This window comes from Pinus tabuliformis, chromosome J (genome assembly GCF_031772625.1).
Source record: "Pinus tabuliformis cultivar Carrire ecotype Pingquan chromosome J, CPIR1, whole genome shotgun sequence".
Classification (NCBI taxonomy): domain Eukaryota; kingdom Viridiplantae; phylum Streptophyta; class Pinopsida; order Pinales; family Pinaceae; genus Pinus; species Pinus tabuliformis.
The window spans coordinates 579,957,882-579,973,543 of record NC_142295.1 but is presented as its reverse complement, the minus strand read 5'-3'; the positions used below and the strand labels follow the sequence as shown (position 1 = coordinate 579,973,543).

The following is a 15,662-nucleotide window of genomic DNA, read 5'->3' as shown; positions in this document are numbered from 1 at the left end:
GTGGACCAGTTGCAGCAACCATAATACTTCACCAAGTTAGATTTAAAATCAAGTTATCACCAAGTTCAAGTCAAAAAAAAGATTCCTGAAAGACCACCTTCAAAACCAGACAAGCTTTGTATGAGTGGTTAGTCATGCCATTTGGTCTATGCAATGCACCAACTACATTTATGAGATTAATGAATGACATATTGTGCACATATCTAGATTCATTTGTTATTGTTTATTTAGATGATTACTTGGTATACAATGTTATCTGGGAGGAACAAATATCACATTTGATGTACACGCTAGAAACATTGAAGAAGCACTGGTTGTTCGCAAATCTCAAGAAGTGTGATTTTGCACAGCAGTCATTGGTGTATTTAGGCTATGCAATTGGTTGAGGGGAGCTTAAAATAGATCATGCAAAGATGGATGCATCATGAAGTGGTTGGTGCCTACGAATGTTTCAGAGGTTAAGAGTTTTGTTGCAGTAACACAATACCTAAGAAAATCCATAGCTTCATTTTCTGCAGTAGTTGCACCAATCCATACCATAACAGCAAGTGACAAGCAATGTTATCAGAACTGGACCGAAACCGGTGGAACTGGCTGGTCCGGTTGTTGTTGGCCCAAAACTAGTCTGAACCGGGCCTCCAAACCGGCCAGTTTAAGACCAATTTTATGCAGTTTGTACCTTCCCAAGTCAGTGTAAAAAGTTTGTCTTTTCTTTATTTTTTCATTTTTTCATTTGGTTGCCCACTTCTAATTCTCCCCTAAGCCAACCTAATATTCAAGCCTTTTACTTAAAATTTTAACATTGCCATGAAATGACTCAGGATGTTTGAGAGTGGTTCCAACCTCATTGGATTTCATAGGGAGAAAGTAGAAGTTTAAATTTTACTCAAAATCCAACAAACTTAACAATTTTTCAGGATATGAAGATTGTGGGGATAGCAACGTTTCCATTGGATTTTGTCATGTACGATGGTAAGGAACTACTATTTAATAAAGAGCACCAATCCCTCTATGCACTTTGATGTTAGTGGCAATGGTTGTCGAACCCCTCTATCATGACACTACCAAAAATGTACCCATCAATCAAACAAAATCTTGACTTGACATGCTACGCTTTTTATATCTTATTTTAATGCGTAGAGGGTTATATTGATGATGAAGATCCCAATATAGGCAATGACTGCAAACTTGGATGCTACTCATTCTTCAAATGAGAATGAGGATGATGATCAAGAGGATGATTTTGATGATGACATTGACAATTAGCACTTGTAGGTTGTAGTTGTAGAATTGTCAGTTGTAGTATCATGCTATCATGTTATTTTGGACTATAAAGGCCTTTTAGAGCCTGCTTCTTGATGTTTTTTGGTTCAGCGATATTTTTCACTAAGTGCTATTTTGGTTAATGCATTATTACTTGCTATATAAATGAGATTTTTTGTATATTTGTGTATAAATTGTTTGGATTCATATGGATGCATATGAATATATATGTTTTTCTTTAAAATATCAAAATTTTATGTGTTTTTGGTAATTCGGTTTTTTTACCGATTCTGGTCAGGTTCCAAATGGTTCTTGGCCCCCAAGGCTTTTCGGTTCAATCACCAGTTCGATCTAATAACATTGGTGACAAGAGTTTCCAGTGGGGGAAGGGTCAGTAGAAGGCCTTTGAAGAATTGAAGAAGAAAAACAGTCAAGCATCAATTCTTGCATTACCAAACTTGCACTAGCCCTTAGAAGTGAAGATAGATGCGAGTGGGTATGTTATGGGAGTGATCTCGATATAGGAAAGCCTATATGCTACCATTATAAAATGTTTCATAGGGTGGTTCTCAACTACCCTACCTACAAAAAGGAGCTCTACGTCCTAGTACACGTTGTCAAAAAGTGGAAACACTATCTAATAGAAAAGAAGACAATCGTCCACACAAATCACCAGCCACTATAGTATCTCCAGGCCCAAAATAAGTTACAACAGACAAAGCATTACAAGTGGATGGGATTTTTACAGTACTTTCATTGAGTGATCAAGTACAAGAAGGGCAGCACAAAAAAGTTGCCCGACATGCTTTCAAGCAATGTCACATGGTTCGGGATCGAGTTCGGGTTCGACAATGATTAGGTTCGTTTGAGTTCAAACTTTTTGATGAGGTTCGCCTTTAGGTTCATATATATATATATATATATAGGATAAAATTGTAAGAAATCAACATCAGTAAGCATCAAAAATGTTATCACGGACATGGAAACTGCAAGGATATATTACAAGCTTGAGTTGTGACCTGAAGTTATGAGTTTTGATCTGTGGACTTGGTCAATGGCTATGAAGGTCGAAGAGGTTCGCCGAACCTCAAAAAAAATTTAAGGTTCGCCAAAATTCGAAACTCAAGGTTAAAGTTCGACGAACCTTGTGACATAGCTTTCAAGGCCACCCATATCAAAAATTACAACCTTGGAACTTTGATGCACATGGTTCCTTTCAACCATGATGTAAACTGAGAGGCATATACAGAGGATGAGGACTTCAAGTGTGAAAATTTCAAACACGAAATTCTACTACAATAACTGATTTATTTCTCCTACTTATTTTCCACAATAAGTTATTTACAAAACCCTTCAATAAACATCAAAGTAAATTCTACTGCAGTTGTCACATAATAGCATAGAGAAAAGAACAGTGAAATACAAGCACAAGAATCAATCACATCAACATAGTTATTTTTGGACAATAGTCCCTGGAAAAACCCAATGCGGGAAAACCAGTGCAGTAGATGAGGGTTTATTTATTATTCTTCAGCAACAATCTCTTTACAAGGAATGATTTTGCAGAACATAGAGAAACCTCTAAGAAAACACCTGAGATAATTTTCCTCCTCCCTTTGGAGAAATTCTGACACCCCAGAGACCCTCCAGCCTTCACTGCGTCACCTCTACGTCATCTGCGTGAGGACTGCGTGAGAACTGTGTCCCTAGCTGCGCTGTCTCTCAGAGCTCTCCCTTTGCGTTGTCTCTCTGATGCACTGCGTCACCTCCTCCTCAGTCTCTGACTGATGTTGATACCCTCCTCTTCCTTCACCCTGCAACTCTCCCTCTGAAATCGAACTCTTACTCCTTGAGAATTGATTTCCCTCGAGTTGAGTATTTGCCCAATGTGTCTCCAAATGACTCCCAAGTCTTCCTTTATACTTTTCTTGTTGAGATATCAATGGTCGTGATCTAATCTCTAATCAATGGCTAAGATTAAATTAGACTTGATCCTCGTCTCTTAGAAGCTTCTCGCCCATATTTTCCTTAATACCCATTAATATTTTAATTTTCCTAAGTTTAGACTTAGGAACTTCACTAAAAATATTAATTATTTTAATAAAATACAACCTAGGTGGAATTTCAGCAAACGATTTCTGGGTCTTGGAGATCTCATGTGTTCTAACCCCTCCACAAAATTTCGGAGCTAGAGCACATCCGATGCTACCCAAAATCAACATCAAAGAGTTGTTTCCACAGTTGCAGAGCCAGAGTCATGCAGACAATGGAAATAGGATAGTTGACTTAGGACTATCATCTCTACAACAAGTTACTATATAGGAAGGACAAGCTATATTCACCTCAAGGTGAGCAACTACAGCTAATTAGAGACGCTCACACATCCAAGGTTGCAGGGCATTTTGGTGTTGGGAAGACAGTTGTCAATTTGTAGAGGTATGTGAATTGGCCTAGGATGCAAGAAGATGTGGTTAGGTCATTAAAAGATGTATACTTTGGTGCACCAACAAGCCCAGTAACAAAATCAAGCTCTCTACCATCCCTTACATATACCCACTCGTCCTTGGAAAAGCATTTCCATGGACTTTGTGGGAGGTTTACCAACAACCAAAAGGAGACATGACAACCTATTTGTGGTAGTTGACAGGTACAGCAAGATGTGAATTCTCGTGCATTGTAAAAATACCATCAACAGACAAGAAGCAACAAACTTGTTCTTTGGACAGGTTTAGGTGAACTTTGGGCTACCAAGGAGCATCATTTCAAACAGGGACACTAGATTTCTCGGTGCATTTTGGACTACATTGTGGGAGAAGATGGACACAAATTTGAAGAGGTCTACAACATTTTATCCATAGACAAATGGGCAAAAAGAAGTAGACAAAAGGACTTTTGTGCGGTAATTTGAGGGGTTGAATCAGAAGTATCCAAAAACTTGGGATGAAAATCCGGTATATGCACAACACTCTTATAACAGAGCAGTCCACACTTCTATTGGTAAGTCTCCATTTGAAATTTGTCTTGGATATTTGCCACCTTCACCTTTGGTTGTTGCATACGGACAACGAGGAATGAGGAAGGATCTCACAAGGGATGCTTTAAGAGCAAAGAAATTTGTTGAGAAAATCAGGCAGATCCATGTACAAGTACAGGAGACAAATCAGGGAAATCCATCTACAAGTATAGGATATGCTGAAGTAGTCATAGGAAAAGTACAAGGCCATACATGATCAACATAGAATAGAGAAGTTATTCAGAGTGAGAGACAAAGTATGGCTACAATTGAACAAGCAGAGGCTATAAGGTCGTAATAAAAAAATCAAGGTTTTGCAGTACGGTCCTTTCGAGATACAGCAAAAGATGGGAGATAATGCCTACAAACTCAATCTACCCACATACATGTTCATTTACTCGATGGTGAATGTGGAAAATCTAAAACTCTATTAGCCATCAATGCTGGATCAGGAAGAGGTGCAAATCCTACCTTCCATAGAGGACTTAGCTCCAAATGCTCAGGCAAAGTTGATGGAGGATATAGTTTTGCAGAAGAGGTCCAAAACTACAAGATAGGGGCAACAAGACCTTTGGAAAATTGGGTTGAAAGGACAGTTTCCAGGCAAGGCTAAATGGTACTCCAAGGGCTTGATCAGATTTTCTAAGTAATTTCATCCTGAATATGAACAACAATAAATGGTTCAAAATGTTGACAGGAAAAATATCTATGTGACGGATCTGGAAAACGAATATCAAATCAAATTCTAATTACAGAAGCCTTGGTTCAGAAATTTCCTCACCTCATTTAGTAAAATCTTGTGAGGACCAAAAGCCTGCCAAAATGGGCAGGTATGATCCAAATTGGATCACTATATAATTTTCCATCCATCTCGATACGCTTTTAGAGAGGAAAATTAGAAAGAATCAGCTTACAAGAGCAATTTTAGCGACAAGACCCATTTAGGAGAACTGGAGTCTCAAACCATCCAAGGCAATTTGAGGCCTTAAATGACAATAATGGGGGGTAAAACTTTGTCATTGAAGCATAGCACCCTGTCACGCTATTCTACACACAAACACCTTTCCAATGGTCCAAGAAAGACGTTAATCAAAGTTTGAATGTAAAAGTTATGCCTCCCAAAAGTTGACCTATCACGATTGACCACCATAATTCGAGAGGATGCCACGTCAACCCCTATTACTCATGGAAAAGGGGCTAGCCACGTGAGGACTATGAAGAAGACTCTAGAAGGGTGGAATTGTAACTCATGTTGAGGGTTGAATGGGTTAGAGCTAACCTCTAATTGGCTATCGAGCTATGTTATAACCATGTCGTTAGGAGGAAAAGAGGTTACATTCTATTCGAGTGCATTTTGTTCAATAGTAGAGCAGAGTAGTTGAGAGTGGATAGAGAGAGAACAATATAGAGAGGGTTTGTGTTCTATAGCAGCCCACAGGCCACAAGTTTCAAGTAACTCCATAAAGAGTGCCTTCTCCTTTGCATTTGCATCATTTCCATTCAGACAAAAGAATGCATAGCAACCTCACCTTCCTGCTAGGTTTTCGCTCGAAAGGATTTCTTGGATCATATCTTGGTGTTCATTGTGATTGATGTGTGTTTGTATTTCATCGCTCTCCATTTTTTCACATTTAATTTACCGCATAAATAAGCAAGAAAAATAGTAATTAATAAATCTAGAAATCTAAGGAAAATTAACCCTCATAGTATACATTTCAAATTTCAGTGTAATTTTATCAAATTTGCTGCCAGGAACTATCCAGTGGAATATCCATGGCAATTTACAGATCAACAAGAGATCGAGTCGAAGGAGCACCATTTTTAGTTGCTCCTTTTATTATGAGACAAGAGGGAGGTTGCACTACCTTTATCGGGACACGAAAGGTTCCCTCACTACTTTGCTTCTCTTTCCAAACTACAAATACCTCTCCCTTTTGACAGGGGATGCATTAGGAAATATATCTCAATGCTTATTAGACCACCTCCAATAGACTCCACGTGTATTACTTTTTCCCTTTTGTCTCTTATACTAATGGAACAAGTGAGATGCTAAGATCCAAGATAATTTCAATGTTATATCTATCTATGACACCATGGACCTCCTCTCACTCTTCATCTAGTAGAAATGCCTACAGAGGTTCTTGAGGAGTTCTAGTTCTCAATCTCAACATAGCTCTAGTCTGAAAACATTCTTAAACATGATGGTCTTACCTCTCCTTTTGATTTGCACATTTCCACAACATTCAAAAAACTCTCTCCCACAAATGGAAACCATCATTTAAGACTTGGTTTTGTCTTCCAAAAATTCAACAAACCAATGACTCTAGAGTCTAATTAGTTGTATGCTTAGATGCTCTAGAATCGAAAAGATGATTCTTTGACTTACCTCACATCGAATAGACCACAAAAGCATAAATTTCCTCCTCTTCATGCTCTGTAACATCAACTTGCTTCTTTCCTAATTGACCATAGTTGTATTGCTTATCACACAACCTTTTAATAGTCCTCCTGTTGAGAAATCTAGAGGCAACTCAATTAGGTGATTTCTCTTACTTTGATAATTTCTTGTGATGTTCTTTTATTTCACTTGATGTACTTGATATTAGCTTCTTCTTTCACTTGATTATTATGTGTTCGTATCATCAAACAACTACCAAACTATGAAGATCAATAAGACAAGAGGACACAAAATGTAGGTTGCAAGCCAGGGCCAAAACCTCTCCTTTTGAGAGGAAAACCCACACGAATTCTTCACTTCTTATGGAATGTTGAGATGACGAATTCCAAGACCTGTGACCTTTGACAAGGACCACTCCAAGACCAAGCCAACTTTCCTTCTTGATGAACTTTTCTTTCCTGCAACTTCGACCTAGCAACTTCCAACAACTTCAACCTAGCAACTCCCAGCAACTTCAACCCGACAACTTCGACTTCCCCAACAACTTCTTCTGCAACTTCGAATTTCCCAACAACTTCTACAATTTTGGTCTTGTGGCTACTTTAGAAACCCTAACATGAGAGAGAGAGAGAGGTCCAAAACCTCAATGTTACTTCTCTTCTTCTTTTCCTTGATTGTCGTCCTTTTTCATTTTTGTCTTGCAGCTTCTTTCTTGAGGAGATCGAACTTGCTTGCATTCTTTTTAAATGAGGTCGAGTTCCTTCTTATATATAGGCTTCGAACAAGGTCAAATTTCTATCCATGAGGCCGACTTGTCACTGCTTGTAGGCCAACTTGTTCTTTGCATGATGACATGGCCTTGGAGGGTCTATATGACACTTTTGACTTTACATAAATGATATAACATGCCCAAAGGGGTCTTACATGTATGACAATGACTCTTTGACTTCTTGACTCAAATGACAACCTAGAAGCACACAATGGGTGCTTGACCTACTACATAAAATAACCTTGAGCACGAAACCCGTGCTACAAAATAAAAATAATAAAATTTATTTTTCTCTTTACATCAAATACATAAAATCATTATTACATTATGAAGACCGAACCCAGTTACACATTTCAAGACCTCCTCCATGTGACCTAATTGCCACAATAAGAACACTTTAATCTTAGCAGATTTACCTCAATTTATTGTGCTTTCATCATTGCTTTTGTCTCCCTCTTTCTTTTTCCATCCATTTACTTTAATCTATGTTCCAAAGGTGCTCTCATGTTCCACTACTACTTCCAAGCTTCTTTTTTCCATCTGTCCTATACAACTTGACTACACCACTTCTAAAATGTGATGTTGGTAGTTGCTAAAGAAACATTCAAAGTTTCACAAGTTTTTCAGGAGGAGGTAGGTACTAGGCTCTGCAAAGTAATAACTATCAAATCTTCCTCGTCTGCTTCTCTGTTAATTGTTAAGGATCGATCACAAATGTCACTCAATTTTAGCAAATGGCATGTCAAGGACAAAAATTAGCACGTGGGCAAAAGCCTAGCATGAGCTCTACCCCCCTCATTAGCCATCACATGTTTCCTAGAGCACTTGTTGCTCCATTCATTAAAAGGAACCCATGTATTGTCCCAACCCTGATGATCAATAAAACACCTCATATAAAGGGGTAATAAATGTTAAATCTCTCAAATGCAAGCTTGGGCTTCTAAGCTATGCACCCATATCAAAGCATTATCATAAAAAAGTACAAGGCACACCAGAGAGGTGGAAAAAGTAGGTTGAGGAAAGGAGTAACTCATGTCTCCACGATTACTCCCTCCTTACACTTATACACCCTAGATGTTGGACCACCATTAGTTGGTAACTCGGCTACGGCACCTGGTCCTAAATTCTTGCCCACTCCATTACCACCATCTACACATACATTTATGGACTAATCAGTTGACCTGGGACTTGTCACTTCCCCTTGGGAGTTGGAAACACCTAATAGGGTTATCCATCTAGCCACACCAAACATATGAGAGGGAACACCTATACGAGACTTGGTCTAGTTAGATATTTGATGGTGATCTTTGTGTGAAGTATTGAACGCATCCATAACTTTAAGTGTGGTCCACTATGATACATCCATGGTTTTATTTAACTAATGATTAATTGAGTTACACTTGATCTTGAGGGGGTTTTGTCAGATGGTCCATATCATAGTAGCAGAGGCTTCTAGAGGTGATTGCCCCACCTCCTCAGCAAAGTAGTAGAAGTTGTACTATCCAGTGCAGAGAAGAGATTGACTTTGATGATGCAGTGTTGCCTACCTAGAGCAGAGCGTTGGGCTATTTGAGGACTTCACTTGATGCTTAACACCTAGAGGGACCCCCAGATGTTGAAAAGTTGAGCCCATGACGCTCAGTGTTAGAGATATTGATGATATTACAAATGGGCGTAGGATGTCCCTAGGCTAGCCTTGACATTGTTTGATGGGCATTACTTGGTCCAAAGCCCAAACGATGATGGTCATCCTTGAGATGACAAGAAAGGGCATGTACACCACCTTGGAACATTTAAGATATTTGGTGCCACATCACTACCTTTCTTCTTATGAGGGTGACATAGGGCACTTTTGGGGCATGACATATTGGCATGGAGACTTTTGATGGCTTGCACATGATTTTTGAAGCACTTCTTGGGATATGGAGCACTCTTTAGCCCTTACCTCACATTTTGAGGACTTATTGAGCTCATTTGGAGGGTGATATCACACTATTGGAGCATTTATTCCCACACGTGTGGGCTTTTATGGCATATTTGTCTTGTTTTTTAGCTATGAGGTTGCCTTGTAACCTCTTTCTTGTAGAACAGTCAAAAGTGAACTTGTCTTTAGGGCTTTTAGTCATTTTATTTGTGAGTGAGAGAAGGCTCATATAAATAGAACCCCCTCATATCTATTTTCATCATCACACATGAATTCGACCTCTCTAAAAAGAGTGTGACTTGCTTCCTTATTCGATACATGGGCATAATTGGATCTTTTTTCGATGTGATTTGTCTTGGATGCAATTTTTGGCTTGGAGACACTACTATGGGATTGAAAGAAGAGCTATTATGGAAAATATGTAAGTTTATTTCTGATTATTGATATTTTGCATACTTTAAATGTTTTAAGTAGGGTTTCTATTGCTTGATGTCTAAATGCTTATCATTGGAGAAACTTTGGAATTGTCTTCTTCATAGCCTATAAGTAAACTCCTAGTGTGCAGACCTTATAATTAATTTCTCCCCTCACAAAAATAGTAGCTAAGGTTTTACAAGTGGATGCCCTAGTGCATCCCCCCTTACTCCATCAAGATCCTTCCTTGGCATTTAACTCCATTAAGACTCCATTTTCCCTTGTAGGTTAAGGCACTAGTCTATAAGTGTATTGATCAATCTTAAAATTAAATTAAATTTCCTTAAATCCTCTCTCTCTTAGATGGCTAGGGAAGCCACTAGGGTTTTAGGAGTAGAGTTATGTGTGAAGTGTTGGTTTATTGCATGAGAGTGGCTCTAAATTGTAGGATAATCATCTAAAAGCAAAATGTAGCATGATAAGTTATCTTGCATGCCCTAGAAAGGCTGATGCCATCTCTATTTGTTGCTGTTTAAACTTTACACAAATCTAAAAGCCCTAAAACCGTTTTGATTGCATTAGCCATGGTCTTTATTGGAAATCCTTGGTTCCATTCTTGTTGAACATCAATTTAAGGGTTTTTATAAGGTTTTTATATGCCATTACATGCCCTAATATTGAACATCATTCACACGCTAACTTATAGCAGCCTTGGAGATGATCTAACCTTTGAGAGCTTGAACCCTAGCTTTGAATATGTTGGTCATCTATGGCCTCGCCAAGCCATCCACCTATCCTTAGACCTCCATAAGAATTCACCTTGAGCCATAGTATTAGATTACAATGTAAGTGGCATAGGGAACCCTCCCTTGTGATTGAAATCCCACTAAACAGCAGGAGGAAGGTTGCTGAGGTGACAGTGGCAACCCTTCCTCATTGTTGCCACAGGGTCTGGCCTTTGCCCGTGAGTCCTTTCACTGGACTTGCTAGATTTTGTGGCAACACTCACCATTTTCTCTGCACAAATAAATGTCAAGCACCAAATGACACAATTCAAATAACCTGAGAAAAATCGAGTTTACCACCAAACTCAGTTGTCCGCACACATAGTTGTACCACCCAGCACCAGCACCAACCCAGTACCACTTAACATCTTATTGTTTCTGTGTCAGAAATTTTGTCTGCCCGACAATCTCCAGAAAACAGATTTTTTTTGCATAAATTTTTTATCAAAAATTCTATATATATAGTAGCAACACTCTGAGGTGTACAATTGTGGTTACAAAAATTCGGGACAGGTAATATATATATATATGAAACTTACAACCTGTCTCGAATTTTTGTACCCACAATTATATATATGAAACTTACAACCTGTCTCGAACTTTTGTACCCACAAATGTACAACTCAGAGTGTTGCAACTATTCAGCCCAAATTTGTGCAATTTCCGCTCATATAGGCATCAAAAATTGTGCCCTATCTATGTGATGTCTATCTTGAGATTTTTGCCTTCCCATGTCAGCTTGAGTCTTTAAATTTTGTGCATTACCTCTTCTAATTGTGTGCACCGTCCTCGTCTATTGTATCTTCAAATTCTGCGTTGTCCTCAAATTATGTGTTATCTCTTTGAATTTTGTGCATTGTCCTCAAAATAAATGTGCTGCACCTCAAAATCACTCCTGTAATATAATAAATGACACAAGTGCAAACTTCCCTGTGCATGCAAACTATGTGTCTCCACCATGCAATTTCTTCATTGTCAGAAATCTGCTCCAACATGTGCTGATATTCCTAGCCTCATTCTGTGTTATGCACTTCCAGGATCCTTCAGCTAATAAATGTCCTTCACCATGTCTCTAGAATTGCCTTCTCCTTGGCTCCATCATGGCTTTGATACCATATCAGAATTTGTATACAAAATTGCAGATTCACCTAACAACAAACTGGAAAAGAGAGCAATTCGAACAGATTGATTCAAATTTCCAAGTTAGATAGCATCAACAAGAGTGGTTGTTCATTTCACATTCCCAACATCTGATTATTGATTACACTTAATTAATATTTTGTGGTGATAGCTTAATAATAGTACTTTATTATATCATGAATTTACTAAAATATAAAGTACACCCAAAGTAAAGCTTCCTAATTACATAATATGACCATTAGAATATATACACTAAACATATAAAGTCCTAACCTCAAATGAAGCTAGCTAGTCCAATCTTCGAGAAGAAATCACCCAATTCCTTCCAGCAAAAAGTGTTCAATCCCCCAACAGTCAATGAAACAAACATTCTACTTAGAGTAAGTTCTGGGATCTTACACTCAAAATGATTTTCTTCTCTACGATGAGTCATAATGAAGGTATCAGTCCCAAATAAAGCAACTTCCGATCTTACTAGGCTGTTATAGGCAGTATATTGTCTACTAAAACTAATGCTGGTAAAAAATAATAGAATATCATTACTTCGAAAAATCATATTTGCAAGTATCTATAATGAAAAACAGATGATTCAGAAAGAATAAGACAAATCAGATAATACCCATAAGACAAATCAGTTAAGGCATGTACGTATATGTTTCAACCTTCAAGATGAGCATTCATCAAGGATAGGGTACCTCGCAGCTCAAAAGTTAAATAAAAACCCCCCAATGCGCTTAACCAAAACTATTCTCCTAAATTAATTTTCCGATCCTTTCCCGTATAAAGAGCACAATGTGGATTGAACCTAGCAAATTTCATAATATGTAAAAAAAAATCATGATTCAAGATGGCCTTCTTAAGAAGATGAATAAATGGATATGATACTGCTCATTTAGTTAGGGAACTGACTATTGGGAGTTTTTTTTATCTTCATTATCAAACAAAATCAAAAAGAAAGGCCCCAGGCTCCTATTAATTGTCATCATGTTTTCTTGACATCTTAGAGTACTCATTTTAACAATTAAAGTTTGTTGAATTTAAATCTTTCGGATAAAAAAGAAATTCACAAACACAAAACTCTTACTTAAGATGTCCAGTTTTTATCAGATAATAATGCTACAAAAGACAGTCATAGACTCAATATGTCAAAGCAATAGTAAACACACACACACTTTGAGTTCACCTTCGCATCATAGGCCTTACAGTCAAGGATATCATGTAAGTCTACTTGGCACCGGACTGTACATATAATGCGTGCTAATGAATTGATATTCTGAATCTCCCCTTTTAAATCCTCTAGGACCACTGACTGCGCAATGCCTTCATGTTCCTCAACAATCAAATCAACCTTATTGAGGAGAACAACATCCTATTAAGAATCAACCGTCCAATGTTAGAACCTGCAATAGCTGATAACATAAAAGAAGGAAATCCAAGGAAGCTTATCATCAGGGTGCATATGGAACTTAAACTATGCATAACCAAAAATGCTCTTGTTCTTTACTCTTATAAAAGGTTAAAGTCGTTAAAATAGGAGCAACTTTAGCATTATAAGGAGAATTCTAGCTTCTAGCAGCATGAGATGTGAAATTCCAGCCCTATCTACCGCAAATGCAATCTGCAAATATGCTTCAGGAAGTTCACTGCCCTCCCGCTGTTCACTGAGCTGCAGGCGGAGATTTTTGGCATCTACTACCTACAAAAAGAATGCAAAGATACAACTCATTATGGAAATAGATGGCCTTAAATCGCCTTTCAAAATAAAATAAAAGAAATGCAAACACAATCACTTAACAATGAAAAAGATTTATTCTAATTTTTACTGAACACAACTGATACACAAAACAGGTCCACAGCTACTTTATTTGCACTTTGTTACCCCTCATGCCAGCAGGGGCACACATTAATTTTTACAACACATTACACAAAATTGTAAGCCCAAAGGCCCTGTATTAGGTGTTCTGGGCCTTGTGTTTGGTTAGACCACGGCTGGTCCCTTGGGATTCATCTCTGGTTCTTTTTGTCCCGAATAGGACTGAGGCGTTTGGATGGGATTACTTGAAAACTCATGGTTTTTAGACGACCCTGATTATGTAGGGGTTATCACCAATGTTTGGGCCAATTTAGCCCTTGTTGAGGTGCACCTATGTCTCACCACATGGTTGTGTGTCTATTGAGTTTGTATGTGGTGTTGGCCTTGGTGCATGTTGACCCTGCCGCCTACACCTACCTACAGTTAGTGAAAAAAGTCTTTAACCCCACAAGGTGTGGTTGGTGGCAAGGAACTAAGAGAAGGGGCTGTCACCTATTCCCAACTCTCTCTGTTTAAGCTATCTCCTAGGCTAGCTATGGGGGGTGGTCCCTAAAGGAAAACTAAGTTAAATATGTGAGGTTTCTAGGAGAATGTTAAAGTGAAGTGGATTACTTTCTTAAGATTACAAGAAAATATGATGTGAGCAATATGAAATGAAATAACCATTAACAACCATCAACACATGAGATAAGCATAAGCATATGAAAGACCAGTGTCTTTTAAAGTATTGCTCAAAAAATGAAAGATATTTGCTTAATATAAATGAAATGCTTTCAAATAAAAGCACAAGTAATCCTGAAAGTGAAACAAGAAAATGTTAGCACAATAAAATAATCAATACAAGATATAAGGATGCTTTCAAATATATATGATCAATTGCTAAATCAAAGCATACAAGGATATCTTGCAAAAGGAAAACAATTAGTATTCTACTTGCAAAATATAGATGAAATAATGCTTGCCAAAACAAAGTATTCAATTCAACAATGACAAGTAAAATGACCAATTGCAAGTAAAACCATGAGATGTGTTAATATGAAATGCACCTACACTAGATTTGGATGCAATTATCTTGGTTACTTTTAATCTAAAATGCCTAATCTAGGTGAGAAGTCCTCTTCTTGAGCTCTTACCAAGGGGTAAAAATTGGGGTGACTGTAAGAAAAAGGGGGCGAAGACACGGCAGTGTCATTAACGATACCCGTCCCCTGAGTCTTACGAGCCAATGTGTGCATTTGTTCCTACAAGGGGACAAGCCACCTTCATAACTGCAAGGTCACAACGCTTTTACCTTACTTCGTACCAAATGGAAGAACTTTCCAAGAAAGTCTTTTTTCCATATGATTTTTATCAACCAAGCTTATGCTTGGAGGTTGATTTTAAATGTGCAACTAAGTTAAGATGCCTACTATGATATGCAAGTAAATTTGCAAGTGTTATGTAAAAGATAGAGATGCTTTAAACACAAGATTGCATAACTTTAAAACATGTAACATTGTGAAGTGAAAGTATTAGCTTTGACTTATGATAAATTTGTGATATACCCAAAGCAAAATGAGAAATTGACTTGCATGTAAAGTAAATGGCAATGCTTGTGAAAAGTAAACTCAAGATTGTACTCAATTAGCTTTACAAAAGAAAGAAAGAAACTTCGACTTGAGAGATTTGTTTGACATAAAGTAAATGTTTGCTTTGTAAAGTTTGCCCAATTACAAGATGCATCAAAGCTTAAGATGTGAATTTGTTGCAAAGTAATGAAGCATAAGTGGACTTTAGACAATGTTCAAGCTAAATACATCAAGTTAAAGAGATTGCTTGCATGAAAATATATTACTATGAAACAAAAATTGTAGCTTGTAGCAATTGAGGCAAATAGTGCAAGCAAAAATAGTAGTGATTTTAGTAAAGTAAATGAGATTGTATGGTTGTGTTAACTAGCAAATTAGAGCATGCATGTAACAGAAATTAAATACAAGAATCAACAAGTCAACTTCCAGTCCTCTCCCAAAGTGGAGAGATGGGGATGCCATGTTGGAAAATCAGAAAGGCAGTAAAGATTTTCTTGATCTTGATAATTACTTGTGATGTTACTTATTATTACGATTCTTTATATCTTCTTTCTTTAGTTCATCAAGCAATTACA

General features: G+C 37.7%; 1 protein-coding gene across 1 annotated transcript in view; it reads right to left on the bottom strand.

Moving 5' to 3' along the window:
- The window catches only part of LOC149228309 (uncharacterized), a 68,820-nt gene that overhangs the window by 30,291 nt on the left and 22,867 nt on the right, over window positions 1–15,662 (bottom strand). The window contains exons 4-5 of the mRNA XM_089378149.1: window positions 13,313–13,402; window positions 12,890–13,075 (exon numbers count right to left, since the gene is read on the bottom strand). Coding sequence (XP_089234275.1) covers window positions 12,890–13,075; window positions 13,313–13,402 — 276 coding nt within the window. The remainder of the gene's footprint in view (window positions 1–12,889; window positions 13,076–13,312; window positions 13,403–15,662) is intronic.